At 58.1% G+C, this 17,002-nt stretch overlaps 2 protein-coding genes across 2 annotated transcripts in view; one reads left to right on the top strand and one right to left on the bottom strand.

Moving 5' to 3' along the window:
* Positions 1-15,260, bottom strand: part of DOCK6 (dedicator of cytokinesis 6) — a 37,727-nt gene extending 22,467 nt beyond the window's left edge. Inside the window, 17 exon segments of the mRNA XM_077767968.1 lie at positions 57-127; positions 212-329; positions 3,391-3,553; positions 3,943-4,032; positions 4,148-4,279; positions 4,443-4,596; positions 4,707-4,787; positions 5,673-5,822; positions 5,924-5,990; positions 7,761-7,846; positions 10,569-10,781; positions 11,894-12,023; positions 12,241-12,309; positions 12,583-12,758; positions 13,323-13,410; positions 13,918-14,018; positions 15,138-15,260. Of these exon segments, the coding sequence (XP_077624094.1) occupies positions 57-127; positions 212-329; positions 3,391-3,553; positions 3,943-4,032; positions 4,148-4,279; positions 4,443-4,596; positions 4,707-4,787; positions 5,673-5,822; positions 5,924-5,990; positions 7,761-7,846; positions 10,569-10,781; positions 11,894-12,023; positions 12,241-12,309; positions 12,583-12,758; positions 13,323-13,410; positions 13,918-14,018; positions 15,138-15,260 (2,012 nt within the window).
* ANGPTL8 (angiopoietin like 8) lies at positions 1,594-3,285 on the top strand. Its single transcript, XM_077767911.1, has 4 exons — positions 1,594-1,900; positions 2,111-2,272; positions 2,802-2,911; positions 3,016-3,285. Exons 1-4 carry the CDS (start codon positions 1,604-1,606, stop codon positions 3,041-3,043), a joined length of 597 nt encoding a protein of 198 aa, XP_077624037.1. The 5' UTR covers positions 1,594-1,603; the 3' UTR covers positions 3,044-3,285.
* Positions 15,261-17,002: the final 1,742 nt, after the last annotated feature.

The raw sequence follows: 17,002 nt of genomic DNA, 5'->3' as shown, positions 1-17,002 counted from the left end.
CTTCCCCCCTCCTCTGCCCCCATCCCTCCTCTGCCCTGCCCCCCGCCCCCGCGTACTTGTTGTGGTAGACCACCGGCGTGAAGGCCTCCCGGGTGAATTCGCTGCAGCTGGACTTGCCGAAGATGACCTGGGGGAGGGTGTGCATGAGGGGCCCACCGGGGACGTCCTGCCCACGATGCCCCGCCATCCTCCCCCAGGCCCGGCCACTGACCGGCAGGGCCTGGCCGGGGTCCTCGCCCGCCATATACTGCACGCGCACGGTGAGGTTGCGCACGGAGCCCTGGCGGCTGCTGAAGTTGAGGCTGTGCGGGTACACGTACAGCAGGTTCCTGCGGGGACAGGGGGGGCATCAGGGGGACAGGAGACGCTGGGCTGCTGGCACAAGCCCAGCCGGGGACCCGGGGGGACAGCGGCCATGCAGCTGGGGCACCAGGCGGGAGATGCGACTGGCAGAGCATGGGGGACAGACGGACACCCTCAGAGCACAGATGGGGGGACAGTGCAGATGGCGAGAACACAGAGGGACTTCGGGGGCACTATGAGGCATGGGGAGGGGCCAAGCAGGGACAGCTGGGTGCTCAGGCTCAGGGTTCCAAAAAGTGGCCCAGGTGGCCACCTGGGCGACCCGGCCCTCCCTGGGCTCAGAGGCCTGACCGCCCTTCCCCCGGGAGAAGCCACTGGGGTTATGAGGCTTGTCTCTCAGGTGGAGAAACAGGCCAGAATCAGAAGTGGGGCTGGGCTAACAGCAGAGTTCTGCCTCTCTCTCCCCCAGGGAAAACTCTGTGCGAGCCCCACCCTCCCTCTGGGCCTCTGATTCCCCGTCTGTATAATGGGGGCCTTGAGCCTCCCAGCTTAAATACCGGCGGTGATAAAACCGTGACAGTGACAATGATCGTGCCAGACGTTAACGTGGAGCCTGCCGCATGCCCAGCTCTGTTCCAAGCGCTCAGTGTGAAACAACACATTTACTTCTCTAAGCAGCCAAAGAGCTGGGGATGAACGTCACTCCCATTTACAGGCAGGAAAAAGAGGCGCGTGCCCACAGCCAACCAGGGAGCAAAATGGCACTTAGCACTGGTCCGGGGCACACGTGGGTCCTGGAACCAGGCTGTGTGGCCTTGGGAGAGTCTCCACCACCTGTACCCTACGCCCCCCCACCCACCCCCAACTTTCAACCAGGCCAACCCAGACCCCAGCACCACAGGCCCATGGGCGGGGAGTGAGGAGCCAGCTACCATAATGGCAGCTGAAAACCCGTCTGGGCAAACCATCAGCGATCTGCTGCTGCTGTCCTATCACTGGACATTGTCGTCCCTTCCACAGGCGGGGAAACTGAGGCTCAGAGCCACAGTTCCCCCAGCAGGGCCCGGGCTGGTGCTCTCCCGGTGCCCGCAGCCCACACCTGGCCCCAAGCCCCAGCCGGCGTGATCTCAGCATGGCCTAGCCAGACGTTCGCCTGATGCAATGGTCACACCACCGCCAGCCCCTTGCGCAACACGGGGCGCACAGCTGGCCGGTTAACGATTGACCGCGGGTTAAGGGGCTGTCAGGGCATAAAAGGTGGTGGCGGTGGCGCCGTGGCCACACCCTCAGAGCCTCAGCCATGCCCATGCTCGCGCTGTGCCTCCTCTGCGTCCTGGCAACCGGGCTCCGACCCACCTCTGCAGCCCCCGTGGGGAGCCTGGAGCCAGCGCAACATGAGGAGCTGACCCTACTCTTCCACGGGACCCTGCAGCTGGGTCAGGCCCTCAACAGCGTATACAGGGCCACAGAGGCACGGCTGACAAAGGCTGGGCACAGCGTGGGCCTCTATGGCCACGCACTGGGGCTTCTGGGGCAGGAGGTCAGCCGGGGCCGGGATGCAGCCCAGGAGCTCCGCACAAGCCTATTGGAGATGCAGGTGGGCACTGCACGTGGGGCACTGCGGGGTGGATAGGAGTGTGCAGCAGACTTGTCTAAAGTAACCGACGGTCTGGGTTTGCCCAAGAGTCCAAGAGCCTTCGCTCAAGGCCCCGCTGGAATACAGGGACGCCTTCCTTAAAATGAGGCAAATCCCAGGCAAACGAAGATAAGCTGGTCATTCTACGAACATCCCCTATTTATTGATCAGGTGGAAGAAGACGCCCTAAAGCTTCAAGCAGAGGCCACAGCGCAGGCTCTAGGGGAGGCGGCCCGGGGACAGCAGGCGCTCTGGGAGAGCATGCAGCGGCTAGAAGTCCAGCTGAGGGGAGCCTGGCTGAGTCATGCCCAACAAGAATTTGAGGCCTTAAAGGTAAGAGGCTCCCAGCCCCGGTGGAGTTGAGGCTGATTTCCCAGGCAGAACTTGCTTCTGAACCTTGAGTCCCCGGGTCATCCCCAGGTCTGCCTCCCACTGCCACCGCCTCCAACCTATCTGACCTTGGGCCAAACTCCTGCCCCCTCCCATGCCTCCGTTTCCCCATTTGCAAACAAGCATGACGGCTGATGTTTCAAAGCGGAGCCAGGGACTCCGTACAGATAAAAGACTCAGCAGTGGGTACGAAGTTACTCAATGACTGTGTACGATTGGAGTTACTGGGTCCTATTTCTGCAGCGCCCAGGAACTCCCCAGCCCTGCCCTTGAATAATCCGTAGTATACTCTTAACGATCCCACGAAGCGAGTCCTATTTCACCCCCCTTTAACAGACGGGGAAGTGGAGGTCAAAGAGTAGCAGTGAATGGTTACGTCCCACAGAGACAGCCGAGGGGCGGACCGTGCCAGGTGGGGTCAGGGGACGGGGGTGAGGCGGCCCCAGCTGAGGTTTCGGTCCTGACTGCACAGGCCCACGCTGACGAGCAGAGCCACGTCATGTGGGCCCTCACAGGCCACGTGCAGCGACAGCAGCAGGAGTTAGCAGCACAGCAGCACCGGCTGCGCCAGATCCAGGAGAGGTGAGCCTGGCGGGGGCGGGACGCCCAGGACAGCCCGAGAGCAGGGGCGCAGGGCAGCTGGGTGGGGGCCCCTGGGCCTCGGTTGAGCCGGATCGCCCCCCCAGACTCCACATGGCGGCGCTTCCAGCCTGAGCCTGCCTGGGTGCAACTGAGGACCAGTCACACACTGAGGGACCCTTCCGTGCCCCGTGCGGACCATGCACAAGGAGCCGCCTGTCCGCCACAGTCGGCCAGGGGGCTTCTGGCCACGGAGCAGAGACGGCACAGGCGGGGACACAGGCAGAGGACGCGGCCCCATCGTAGAGGCGTGGAGGCAGGACACGTGACCCGTTACGCGTACCCTCCCCCCATTAAAGCAGAGTAGTGGTATCTCATTCTGCGTGTCTGTGCATCTGGGAGAAAGGGTACCTTGCCTTGCAGGATGCAAGAGTCCCCCCCGCCCCCCGTTCAGGTGCCCAGCTGGGCCCTGGAGGCCGTACCTGTAGCTGGTGTGTGGGGCGTAGACCTCCCGGGCCGGGAACTCCAGGATCTCCTTGGTGGGCCGGCCCCTGGGGTCGGGGTAGGGCTTGACATGAAGCAGCTCCGGGGAGAGGCAGAAGTGCGGGTTCTCAGGGGCCGGAGAGATGTCGATCTTGAGTTGGGCTGGGGAGGGAGTGGGGGGTCTGCACCTTCCTGGGAGCCTCCCAGCCCCGCCCCCCCCCACCCCCTCCCCACCAGGCTTCAGGATCAGAGCTCTGACTTCTCCATGATGCCCTCTAGTGGCTGTCCTTTAGGTGCAACGGCCACCGGTCACCCTCAATTGCTGTATCTTGCCCCCACATTTGATCACCTCTGCCCTAGGGACCCATGTCCCCACCGCCACCATGTCCCCCATTTGTCCCACTATCTGTCTTATTATGTTTCTTGTCAATGACTCCCATCATCATGGTCACCACTAGGTCCCCAGGGTCTGGCACAGCAGGTCCTCAGTTTGGGGTTGTTGAGTGACTGCGTGAATGTGACACCTCTCACTCAGAAGGTGGGCCACGCACCAGTCACGGGCCGCAGGCGCCGCAGTAGAGAGGATGGGCGTCGCATGTCAGCCAGGAACTTGAAGAGGTCCTCGTCACTGAGCCGCTCGGCTTCCTGCACAGGACAGGCACACGTAAACTGGGTCCCCGGGGCCTGTGCGCCCACAGCCGGGTAACAGGGGTTTGTGCCTGGGCACTCCTCCCTCGGGCCCCACGGCCAGGACACCTGCCTGCTTAAAGAAATTGGTGACGGTTAGCGTGGCTGGGCGGAATCCGGAGAAGCTGCAGGTGTCATCCCCACTACTCGTACGATCCTGGGGCCCCCGACGGCGGCGGTCAGTCCAGGCGGGTCGGCGCTCTAGGGGAAGTGGTGACAGTGATGGAGGCGGCCGAGATGAAAGACAGGAGGGGTGGGCCCGGGAGACACGGAGGCTCAACGTTGTACCAAGTCGAGCCAGCAGAGGGCGCACCTCCCGCTCCCCAGTAGCCCCGCCCCTGGCCTGCCAGCCCCGCCTCCTCACCGCCCTCGGAGTCCGAGTCGCGGTCCGTCTGCCCAGCGCTGCTCACGATGTTGGCCAAGTGCACGGCGGTCCAGGCGAAGGGCATGCGGTAGCGGCCCAGGCGGGTGCAGAACTGCTCGGCCGCCAGGCGCAGCTTCTCCAGCTTCTCTTTGTTCTGTGGGGAGACCCCCCCACACCCCCCCCACATGCTCAGTGCCCCTGAACCCAGGATGTGCCCCTGCCCGGAAAACCCTTCCCGGGCATGCTCAGCCTCCGCGCGCCTACCTTGGCCGTGTCGGCCTCCTTCATCACCATGTACGGCTCGCAGCACTCGCTGACGTCCCCCTGCTGCAACACCTTCTCCAGCTGGGGGGCAAGCGGGGCCCGTGAGGTGCTGCCGGGACCCCAGCCTCCCACCCCATTCCCACCCAATCACCTGGACCCCTCCTGGGCCCTCCATCCAGCTAGGGCTCGCGCTCCAACACCTCCCATGGTTCCCACTGTCCTCGGGATTGAGCAATAGCAGCTGGCCTGCCCGGCCGGCCGCCCCTCCCCATCCTTTGAACCCACTCCAAACCCAAGTCTCCATATTTTCCCTACTTTTATACTTTTGTTAGTATAAACAGAGGCCACTCCAAGCACGGCTGGACTCCAATTGGGACCACCTGGAGGTTATGGGAGCCTGGGCAGGTCCCTAACCCACTGTGTGCTTCAGTTTCCCCATCTGTAAAATGGGGACCCTGGCAACCCCCACTTCCTGGGGCTGTGAGGATTCAAGGTGGGAACCCCTGTGAACCCTGACTGACCGTGAGCAGTGCCTGCCTGTACGTGCTCAGTTAATCCCATTAGCGTAACCTAAGAGAATGTTTTGGGGAAGGAAATTTGAGGTCGCTCCTAGCAACAGAAAATCTCACACAAATGTGCCAACTAGGTCTTTCTTCCCCTAACAAACTGAAAAACTCCCAACTTAAAAAAAGTTTCAAATGTTCATCTGCATGTGCCTGGATGCTGTTTCTCCCCAGGCCGCCCCACTCGTGGGTCTCGGCCTGGCGGTCACCTCTCCATGGAAGCCCTCGGTGATTTCTCCCCATTTGGGTTGTATGAGGAGCCTCTTCTGGCCTTGCCCAGCTGCCCGTGTTCCCCCACAACACCCTCATCGCCCTTCTTGATGACATGTCCATCTTCCTCCATGAGAGCAGCACCCACACTGCGTTTACCGTTATCTCCCCCTGGCCCAGCCCCCGCGAGCACCTTGATGACCAGGAAGATATCGGGCGAGGGGTAGGTCACGGAGAAGATAGCAGAGCGGGCCAGGGTGGAGATGGCAGGATGGGTGCCATGAGCCCGCAGTAGCCCCTTCATGGAGTCTGAGTTCAGGTCAAAGTAGAAGTTTTCTGAGATCTGCAGACACAAATGGCAGTTGGGCCACCACCTCCAGGAAGCCCACTGCCATGCGCCAAGGAGGAGGGTCGAGGTAAGAAAGGGAAGAAAGGGGCTCCTACCTTCTTTTTCTCCCGCACATCATACAGGGCCAAGATGCCAAAGATGGGCTCAATTTCAATTTCAAACCTACAGTGAACGGGGACTCTCTGGCAGAGTCTGTGGGCCCTAATACCCCCACCATCCATACACCCCGCTCCCTCTTGAGATCCGGTCCGGCCTTGGTGCATCGTGGGGGGGGAGGCATCTAATTCCCATTGGGCCACAAAGAATTGCTGCTTACAGACTTGGAGGAAAGGCCTGTCCCATGTTGCAAATGGGGAAACTGAGGCATGAAGCCCCCCCCAACCCGTAACTCACACAGAGACTTTCCCCCGAAAATATGGCCCTTTCGCAGATGGGATGGAGGAAGCTTTTGCCACCAGAGTGCCCCCCCTCGAGAAATTCTCAACTCCTGGACCTCCCTGTGCCCCACCCTCTGGGGTGCCCTCTGCCACCCAGGGATGAGCACCCATCTTTGCTCGCCTGCACAGTCCCTGTAACCACCTGCCCATCTTACTCTGCTCCTCTGGCCCCCACTCACCATGTGGGTCCTAAGGAAGTATCTTAAAACTTAAAATTATAGGGGTGCCTGGGGGGCTCAGTCGGTTAAGCGTCCGACTTCAGCTCAGGTCATGATCTCACGGTTCATGGGTTCGAGCCCCGCGTCGGGCTCTGTGCTGACAGCTCGGAGCCTGGAGCCTGTTTCAGAATCTGTGTCTCCCTCTCTCTCTGCCCCTTCCCTGCTCACTCTCTGTCTCCCTCTCTCTCTCTAAAAATAAAATAAACATTAAATAAAAAAACAACTTAAAATGTGAGGCTCCCGCATGCGGGGAAAACAAAATCCTACAGGGCCCCGCCCCACCCACCTCTTGGCCTCATTTCCCCAACGTCTCCCGGCCTTTGGGTGCGCCCTGTCCTCCCACCTAGAGGGCCCTGTGTGCTCATCCACGGTCACAGGTCGGGGACATAGTCGGTAGTGATTGTCGAATGACTGGATATTCCCAGCCCTCGTGCTTGGGACGGGCGGCCCACCCGGGCCTCAGGCCAGACCCGGGCCTCCTTTTCCTGCCCCCATCCAGGCAGGAACTCGGGGTGGGGAGGGGCAGGGCTGGGCTCGGGTCCAAGGCCACATCCTGTTCAGCTCCATTCCCACGCACTTCTGGCCGCTTCCCGGGGGGCTGATGTGGAGGGGGCCTCGGTCAGCTGGAGGCCAGGTCCAGGGTCCCCGGCGCCCCCTCCGGCCGGGGTCCTGGCAGAGCGAGGACCCGATTCGGGCCTCCTAAGTCACGTGACTTCGGGCCCAGGGACTCCCGCTTGTGCCTCAGTTTCCCCGCCTGCACCTACCTCACAAGGTTGTAGTGAAGACAAGGGGTCATATACGTGCAGGGCTGAGAACACAGCCTGGCACAGAGCTGGCGCTTAAGGACTGAGTGGCTTTTGGAGCACCTGGGTGGCTCAGTCGGTCAAGCGTCCGACTTTCGCTCAGGTCATGATCTCACGGTTCGTGGGTTCGAGCCCCGCGTCGGGCTCTGTGCTGACAGCTCAGAGCCTGGAGCCTGTTTCAGATTCTGTGTCTCCCTCTCTCTCTGACCCTCCCCTGCTCAGCTGTCTCTCTCTCTCTCTCTCTCAGTCATAAATAAAAAAACATTAAAAAAAAATTAAAAACAGAAAAAGGACCAGGTGGCTTTGAATAACGAGAAACGGAAGTCTTGTTTGCCACGTCAAAGCGCACGGACGACCTCGTGGGTCGCGGGGCCGCACGTGGGGCTTGAGGAGCGGGGCCCCAAGGGTGCGCCCACCCCACAACCCACGTGGGGCCTCGCGGGTCTGGAGGGACGCCTGGGTCAGCACACTTACTTCAGCGACAGACATTTGACCAGGATCCTCTGTCCAAAGTGCTCGCGGGGCGGCTCAGGGCGGCTGCAGCGCTCCACGGCCTCATCCTGCAAAGAACCGGGGAGGGCGGCCGGGCCGGCCGTTAGGAAGCGCCGGCACCGCGGGGCCCGCGGCCGGCTCTGCCCCCCGCCTGACTTAACTTCCGTTCAGGTCCTGTCTCTGCACGCGGACACCTCCCGCGTCCCCAGGCCGGAATCCCCTTCCTCTCCCCTCCTTGGCATCGTCCAGGTCACGACTTGGCTGCCACTTCCTGACCCCCTGAGGCCGGAGCAAGCACCTGGTCCGGGTGCTCACGACGCCCTATTTACTGCAAAGGGCCACGTGGCTGGGACACAGGGCATCGGGTGAGGGCCAATTACCGGCCACTCAGCATGACATCCCTGCACCTGGATTGCAGTTTCGTGGCAGGAGGGTCTCTCCTCCATCACCTGTGACCTCTGAGGGCAGGGACGGAGTCTAACCTGGTCATGGCTATTCCTCCAGCACTTGCCATACATGTGGGTCAAGCAAATACAGAAGTATACAGTAGGTACCTACTCAAAGTTAGTAGGATAAACACAGACGTACACAGGAAACACTAGATTAATACTGACTGGACATATGTCGGATAGATACTAGGCTCCCAATAAATACTGTTGAATAAACATAGGAGTATACAGTAAGCACTCGGTACGTGGCTGAATGAAAACATAGGTGTATACACTAGGTTCCCAATAAAAGTTGATTGGGCAGGGGTGACTGGCTGGCTCGGTCAGTGGAGATGCAACTCTTGGTCTCAGGGTGGTGAGTTCGAGCCCTGAGTTGAGCAGAGAGATTACTTAATAAAAAAAAACAAAAAAAGTTGATTGGATAAATACGGGTAATGGAGAAACATTAATTGCTTAAATGCTTTTTGATTAAATAAAGGACGGACTATAAAGGCGCCTGGGTGGCTCAGTCGGTTGAGTGTCTGACTTTGGCTCAGGTCATGATCTTGCAGTTCATGAGTTCGAGCCCTGCGTCGGGCTCCGTGCTGACAGCTCAGAGCCTTGAGCCCGTTTTAGATTCTGTGTCTCCCTCTCTTTCTGCACCCCCATCTGCTGGCTCTCTCTCTCTCTCTCTCTCTCAAAAATGGGTAAACATTAAACAAATTTTTTTTAAATAAAGGACTATACGATAGGTATACAATAGACATTAGTTGAACAGAGAAGTATATTTATTAAGTGCCCAATAAATGCTGGGTGGATAAATATAAGAGTATATATAAAACAAAAGCCACTGCATAAAAATACATGGTACACACTAGGGGCCCAATAAATGTTAGTTGGATAAATATAGTCATATATAGTAGGTGCTCAATAAATATCAGTTTGATTAAATTGTTTTTTATATTAATTATTCTTGAGAGAGAGCATGAGCAGGGGAGAACAGCATAGGGGAAGAGAGAGAGCCTTTAAAAAAATTCTTTTAAGGGGCGCCTGGGTGGCTTAGTCGGTTAAGCGTCCGACTTTCACTCAGGTCATGATCTCGCGGTTCGTGGGTTCGAGCCCCGCGTCGGGCTCTGTGCTGACTCAGAGCCTGGAGCCTGACTCTGTGCCAGCTCAGAGCCTGGAGCCTGTTTCAGTCTGTGACTCCCTCTCTCTCTGACCCTCCCCTGCTCATGCTGTCTCTCTCTCTCCTAGAAATAAATAAAACATTTAAAAAAATTAAAAAAAAATTCTTTTAATGTTTTATTTTATTTTTAAGAGAGAGAGAGTGGAGGAGGGGCAGAGAGAGTGGGAGGCACAGAATCCAAAGCAGGCTCCAGGCTCTGAACTGTCAGCATCAGAGCCTGATGCGGGGCTTGAACCCTGCATGGGCCACGAGATCATGATCTGAGCAGAGGTCGGACACTTGACTGAGCCAAGTGCCCACGAGAGAGACAGAATCTTATGCAGCCCCCATGCTCAGCACAGAGCCAAACATGAGACTCCATCCCATGATCATGACCTGAGCCAAAACCAAGAGTCGCACACTCAACAAACTGAGCCCCCCAGGTGCCCCAATTCAATTGGTTGATTAAAGAAAGGGCTATAGGGGCACCTGAGTGGCTTAGTCGGTTAAGCGTCTGACTTTCACTTAGGTCATGATCTCGCGGTTCGTGGGTTCGAGCCCCGCGTCCGGCTCTGTGCTGACTGCCAGCTCAGAGCCTGGAGCCTGTTTCAGAGTCTGTATCTCCCTCTCTCTCTGACCCTCCCCTGCTCACGCTGTCTCTCTCTCTCTCTCTCTCTCCTCGAAATAAATAAAACATTTAAAAAAAAAAAAAAAGAAAGGGCTATAGATGGGGCGCCTGGGTGGCTTAGTCGGTTAAGCCCTCGACTTTCGCTTAGGTCATGATCTCGCGGTTCGTGGGTTCGAGCCCCGCGTCCGGCTCTGTGCTGACTGCCAGCTCAGAGCCTGGAGCCTGTTTCAGAGTCTGTATCTCCCTCTCTCTCTGACCCTCCCCTGCTCACACTGTCTCTCTCTCTCTCTCTCCTAGAAATAAATAAAAACATTTTTAAAAAATTAAAAAAAAAAAAAGAGAAAGGGCTATAGAGAGGCATACGTTAAGTATTGGTTGAATGAATATAGTGGTACATGGTAGGTATCCAATAAGTGCTGGCTGAATAAACATAAGGGCGTGTAGTAGGTATCCAATAAAAAGAACTGAATTAAAAAACAGAGTATACAGTAGACATCCAGTGAATGTTGGTGGGACAATACACAGAGTCGGTCGCATGGGTGTTGGCCTCAGGGCCTGTGGGCACCCACCTCATCGGGGGCCGGGTAGAGGGTCAGCAGGGCGCGGGGCCGGTGCTGGCGCCGCAAGGCCTCGTTCCGTCGGTCCACGTCTTCTGGGGCTGTGCGCTCCAGCAGCGAGGGCAGCAGTGAGTCGGCAGCCAGATTCCTCAGGTCGAAGATGCCGGAGGCCCCGCTGCTTCGAGGGGTGTCATCCGGGGAGCCTGAGGAGTGCCGGGGGTCATCCTGCCCGTGGAGAATGCACAAGCACTGAGCGCCAGCTGGATGCGCCTTCACCCCACTCAAGGGAGACTGTCCTCATGCCCAATCTATGGATGGGAAAGCTGAGGGCCAAGGGGTGGGGTTACCACTACAAGGGTCACTTTGAGGCTTTGCTAAGCCTCTTTCTAGAACCTTCTGCCCCTCCTTTACTGCTGTTGGGGGAACGCTACTTCTAAGCCTACTCATCAGGCCAATCAGAACACAGTATCTGCGGGTCCGGGATTGGTGGCAAAGTAAGGCCATGTCTGAGCTGGGCCAATGAGAGCCTTCCGTGGTGCTTTGCTCAATGTTGTCAGGGGAGCGAGAGGTCTTCCCAGTGGGTCTTCCTTGCTCACTGGCTCAGGGCCCTGCCGCCATCTCCTACACTTGGCTATGGCCAGAGCCAGGCTACCCTGGTTCACATTCCCACTCGGCTCTGTGACCCTGTGTCCCAGAACCCAACTCCAAGGCCCTCAGTTTCCCCATCTACATCTAAAAATAGTAACAACGGGAATGATAACAATAATTCTTGGTAAGATTCTCGTTGGGATAAAGTAGGCGCCAGTGAATGCTGGCTGACAAAATTCAGGCTTCAAGACCCAGGAGGCCGGTGATGTTCTCCTAATCACGTTGCTGTGCCTTTTTTTTTTTTTTAACATTTATTTTTGAGAGAGAAACAGAGCGTGAGTGAGAAAGGGGCAGAGGGAGAGATGAAGACACAGAATCTGAAACAGGCTCCCAGCTCTGGGCTGTCAGCACAGAGCCCCAACGCGGGGCTCGAACTCATACACCGTGAGATCATGCTCTGAGCCGAAGCCAGATGCTTAAGCAGCTGGGCCCTGGGCCTCGGTTTCTTATCAGCAAAACGGGTGTTGCCCTGCCTCACAGGATGAAAGATGAGGACCAGCATAAAGCACTTGGTACACACTAGGCGCTTAATAAATGTTTATAATTATTACCCTTAACTTTCACGGGCCTAATACATTTCCTTTTGGAGTCAAGGCTGTTTGGATCACTTTCCATCACATGTGACTGAGAGCTGGGGCCGGAGCTCAAACATATACCCGTGAGGTGACCCTTGCCCGGGGCTCCCTCACCGAGTCCTCTGGGCCGGACTTCTCATCCCCAGAAGTGTCCTGCTCAAAGACTTGGCGGGTGAGGCGCTTTTGCCGCTCTCGCTGCGTCTCCGTGGTGATAGGGCTGTAGGCTGCGCTCAGGTGCTGGTACCTAGGAGGAGGCAGGGCTGGGTGGGTAGCTGGGGGGAAGGGCACACCCACCCTGCGATACACCAGAAGTCCAGCTGTCCTTACAGGGACAGTGGGCAGATAAACAGGAAGACTGGTCCAATGGGCTCTTCTGGGCTCCGACCTCCTGGCTTCTTGCCCCCTCTACCCCGAGCTGCCCAACCCCCGCCCCCACCCCACCTGCCCGGGGCCAGACCCACCTCCTATGGGCGATGATCCAATCCTCTGTGTACATCTCCACTGCCGCCCTCACCTGGGCATCCAGCTTCCTGCACAAAATAAAATCAGGGCAAACAGAGGCAGGACAAGGTGTTCATCTTTCCAGTGGCCTGAGGTGGGTCCTACCCTTCTGCCTGTTACAGAGATGTGGACATGGAAGCTCAGAGAGGGAGGGTAACTCGGCCAAGGCCCCGCAGCCCAGCTGCGTTCAAGTTCAAGCAGTTGAACTTGGGGCCACTGGACCTTGGTGGGAAGGGGGTGCCGAGGGGGGCCAGGGAGGCAGAACTGAGTTCCAGATGGGGAGGCTGTGGGGCTGGACACACCCTTCCTCGGGGATCCCGGGCTCCGTGGTCCGGCATTCGCGGGGCTGGAGCAGGAGCTCGAGGTCATCGGCTGGGAACTCGGCCAGGTCCCGGAGGGGCCCGGGCTCAGCATCTGGGGGCCGGCTCAGGAGCACATCCTCAAAGTCCAGGGGCTCAACGACTTCAGTCAGTGGGACCTGGGTGGGAGCAAAGCAGCTCTGGCCCCCGCCCTGGGGGCTGAGAACTGGGGGTGAGTGTGGGCTCGGGATCGGGTAAGAGGGCAGTGGGAGCCATGGAGAGTGTTGGAGCTATGAGGACCTAGGGAGACAGCGACCTCAGACTCTACCCGCATCCCAGCACGGCCCCGCCCCGCCCCTCTTTCCAAGCAGGAAGTCACACCCGGTGCCTGGAGGGGCAGGGCTCTGCTGGAAGGAAAGGCATGTGGGCTGCAGCGAAGACAGACAATTCCTAAGGCTCCCTCCCTCTCCCCTGCAGCTGGAAGTACCTCCCATCCCCCACCCCCTCCCGGTCCCGGTCCCCATCTGGGTGGTCCAGGCAGCAGGACGTGGGGCGACATCAGGGTGACCACCCACGGGGCTGCAGCGAGGAGACTGCCCTCCCCACTCCCGGGGAAAGAGGGTGGGGACAGCCCTTCCGGGCACTAGCGGGAGGGGCGGGTGTGACCAAGCCCCAGCAGAGAGGACCCCCACGGGCGGCCAGAGAGCGGGCCCTGGTGGGGAGGTCCCCTCCCAAACACGTACCCCCAGGGAGCCGCTGCTGCGTCTGCTGGAGTGGGGAGAGCCACTGCGCTCCCGGGACACCTGCTTCCGCACCTCCGCAGCCACCGTCCTGCGGGGACAGAAGGGGGCCGCTGGGGACACAAACACTTGGGCAGTGAGGCCCGGAGAACTCCACTTTGGGCCAATAAATCCCTTCTCCAAGAAGAAAACCCAGGCCACAGACCTCAGGATCCACAGACCTCAGCCTAGGGGTCCCAGGCTCCCCCCAAGCTGGGTGGGGGCCCTCCCAAGCCCCACTAAGCACGTGGATGGAATTGCTCCCCGCAGGGCACAGGCCAGGAGGGTCACAGATCCTTCTTCATCCCTGGCACCCACCAGGGGTCCTGGCTGGCTGGCCCCCTGGTTCCCGGCCTCTGCTCCCTCACCTGGGGGACCAGCGCCCACCCTGCCTCCCATCCAGAATGGGCGCCCCGTCCCACCCCTGCTATGGGGCTTTGGACAAGATGCTCCTGCCTCTGAGCCTCAGTTTATCCATCTGTGCTTGAAGCGACCTCACAGGGCTGCTGTGCAGAGCCGAGCAGGGGGCATGGCATTCAGGGGGCACCGCGCACCTCACTCTCGGGGGTCAGACACCAGGCCTAGCACGTGTACGAGGCGAGCAGGACTCGCAGGGCCCACCCAGTAACCACGGTCCGTGCGGGGGCCTTCCTGGGCCACCTGTATGTGTGCGGGCCTTCACAGTCGGTGAGGATGAGGGTGAAGAGGCAAGACCCCCAGGGGAGGGGGCCAGCACAGGAATCTGGGACTGGGGGGGAGGGGTCCCCCAGGCACGCAATTCCTTCAGCTGAGCTTAGAGGGAGGGGAGGGAGAGAGAGCCACACAGCTACCTGGGGAAGAATATCCCAGGCAAAATGTGGAGCAGGTGCAAGACTCTAATGCTGGGCTCTGTGCTCCTAGACCAAGGTCTCCGCGGGGTCTCTGTGAAGCCAGGGGAAGGGCTATGTGTCCCCATAAAGGTCCCAGCAATAGCCCCGCACAGAGGAGCTACTCAATAAATGTTTCAAATATCTATGTATATACTTTTGAGAGAGGGAGAGAGAGCACAGCGGGGGAAGAACAGAGAGAGAGGGAGACACAGAATCCAAAGCAGGCTCCAGGCTCCGAGCTGTCAGCACAGAGCCCGATGTGGGGCTCGAACTTGTGAGCTGCAAGATCCTGACCTGAGCTGTAATAGGACGCTCAACCGACTGAGCCCCCCCGGGTGCCCTAATACCCATACCTTTTTTTTTTTTTAATGTTTTATTTATTTCTAGGAGAGAGAGAGAGAGAGAGACAGCGTGAGCAGGGGAGGGTCAGAGAGAGAGGGAGTCACAGACTCTGAAACAGGCTCCAGGCTCTGAGCCGGCAGTCAGCACAGAGCCCGACGCGGGGCTCGAACCCACGAACTGCGAGATCATGACCTAAGCGAAAGTCGGACGCTTAACCAACTAAGCCACCCAGGCGCCCCCCTAATACCCATACCTTACTGAACTGCTCTGAGCAAAGGGCTTGGCACACAGTAAGTGCTCACTTAAGGCTTGCTGTCACCATGTTGCCTCAAAAGGAGCCCGAGAAACCGGAATTTCTGGCCCTGCTTTTTCGGCCAAAAGGGAGTGAGGCTCCGAGAGGGGTCGTAAGGCACTCGGCGTCACAGAGCGGAGCGCAGGAGACGGCCACAATCAAACCCTGATATGGGCCGGAGTCTGTGCCCTCCAGCACTGGCGTTCCACGCCGCCCGTGTTGGGGAGCAGGGCCAAGAACGGGGGCTCAGCCTGCCCCTTCCGTGTCCACACTCACCCCCCACAGCGGTCCCTTCCGGCCCCCAGTTTTCGGCACCATCCAAACAATGCCGACCCCTGAGTCCACTCTGTGCCTGCTCCTTTGCACGCCCACCGGGGGTCGTGCAGGCGGCTTGACCATAACCCGCCTTCCCAGCATCCTCCCGTCTCACTAAGGGCAGCCCCGCCCTGTGGGGTGCTCAGGACTCACGCCTGGGAGTCACCCCCAATTCCCTCTCTTTCTGCTCCTCCCCGGGCTGTCTTTCTCTCTCAAAGTAAATAAATAAAACTTAAAAAAGAAGAAAAAAACAATTTAAAAAAAAGCAAGGGGGGGCACCTGGGTGGCTCAGTCGGTTAAGTGTCCAACTTCGGCTCAGGTCATGATCTCACAGTTCGTGGGTTCGAGCCCCGCATCGGGTTTTGTGCTGACAGCTCAGAGCCTGGAGCCTGTTTCAGATTCTGTGTCTCCCTCTCTCTCTGACCCTCCCCTGCTCATGCTGTCTCTCTCTCTCTCAGAAATAAATAAAACATTAAAAATAAATAAATACACATTACAAATTAAAAAAAAAAAAAGGCAAGGGAAGAACAGGGATCCCTTATAAAACCACAGTGTTCCTCTTTATACCCACCCCTCGCCTTCCTGGGCGGCCAGAACATTTTAAAGACACAGAATCTGCCTGCCAGTGAGGATGTGAAGCGACAGGAACTCTCATCTGCTGCTGGGGGAACCCCTTTGGAAAACTGTCTGTAATCATCAAGCAAAGCGGAAGATCTGCCAATCGAGCGGTTTCTCGGTGGCGCAGAGGAGTCGAGTCCGGTCAGGACGGACTCCCGTGTTCATCGACAGAGGATCTGGCCGGGAAATAGTATGCGGCAACGGAAAAGGAGGGACCCGATCCTGGACAACGGCACAGATGAGCCCTGGTGCTTGGCACTGTGTCGGGTGATGCGCGGCACACAGCACTAGGCATCTCCCGCAATCCCGTTTCTGGGACATTCCACTAACCAGGCAAAGCCAACCCGTGCGTAAGGCAAATGAGGAAGGAACAGGGGCTGCCCTCAGCACGGGAGGTCCCCGAGGGACCGAAGTGGGGCAGATCAGGAGGGGCTGCGAGGCTGGGTGGCCCAGGAGATGGAAGCCAACCTTGTCTCGACCCAAGTGACTTTCTTCCCTGGGCGTTTACTGTTTTCTTGCTGTTGTTTTGTTTTTTAAAGTTAACTACCCCCGGGGCGCCTGGGTGGCTTAGTCGGTTAAGCGTCCGACTTTCGCTTAGGTCATGATCTCACATTCGTGGGTTCGAGCCCCGCGTCGGGCTCTGTGCTGACTGCCAGCTCGGAGCCTGGAGCCTGTTTCAGTCTGTGACTCCCTCTCTCTCTGACCCTCCCCTGCTCACGCTGTCTCTCTCTCTCTCTCTCCTAGAAATAATAAATTAAAAAAAAAAAATTTAAAGTTAACTACCCCCAACGTGGGGCTTGAGCCCACAGCTCTGAGCTCAAGAGTCCCATGCTCCAGTGACTGCACCCAACAGGCGCCCTCACCCCCACCCCCCACCACTTATAACTACTTTTTAAATTTTGCACTTTTCTCAACGCATGTCGAATATCGTGATTTTTTGAAAAGGTAAAAAAAAGTAGCAATAGATGCATGTGCTCACGTTTGTGGGTATGTTTGGGGACACAGGTGGGAGGGAGACATTTCCTTGAAATCCCAGAGACGCCTGTGGAATTTTCAATGCCTATCTGTTGCCTTCTAACAAGTCACTGTTTCTTTAAGTGAAAAATGCCAACTGTCCCAAGTCAGACAGGCTGGGGGCAGAAGGAAGGTGCTCCTGCCAGACGTCTGGAAGAACTGGGGAGGTGAGGGCAGGAAAAGGTATGGTTTCT

The sequence above is a fragment of the Crocuta crocuta genome, unplaced genomic scaffold, assembly GCF_008692635.1.
Source record: "Crocuta crocuta isolate KB4526 unplaced genomic scaffold, BGI_CrCroc_1.0 scaffold115, whole genome shotgun sequence".
In the NCBI taxonomy this organism is placed as follows: Eukaryota; Metazoa; Chordata; class Mammalia; order Carnivora; family Hyaenidae; genus Crocuta; species Crocuta crocuta.
The sequence above is the reverse complement of the archived record's forward strand: the minus strand, read 5'-3'. Positions and strand labels throughout refer to the sequence as shown.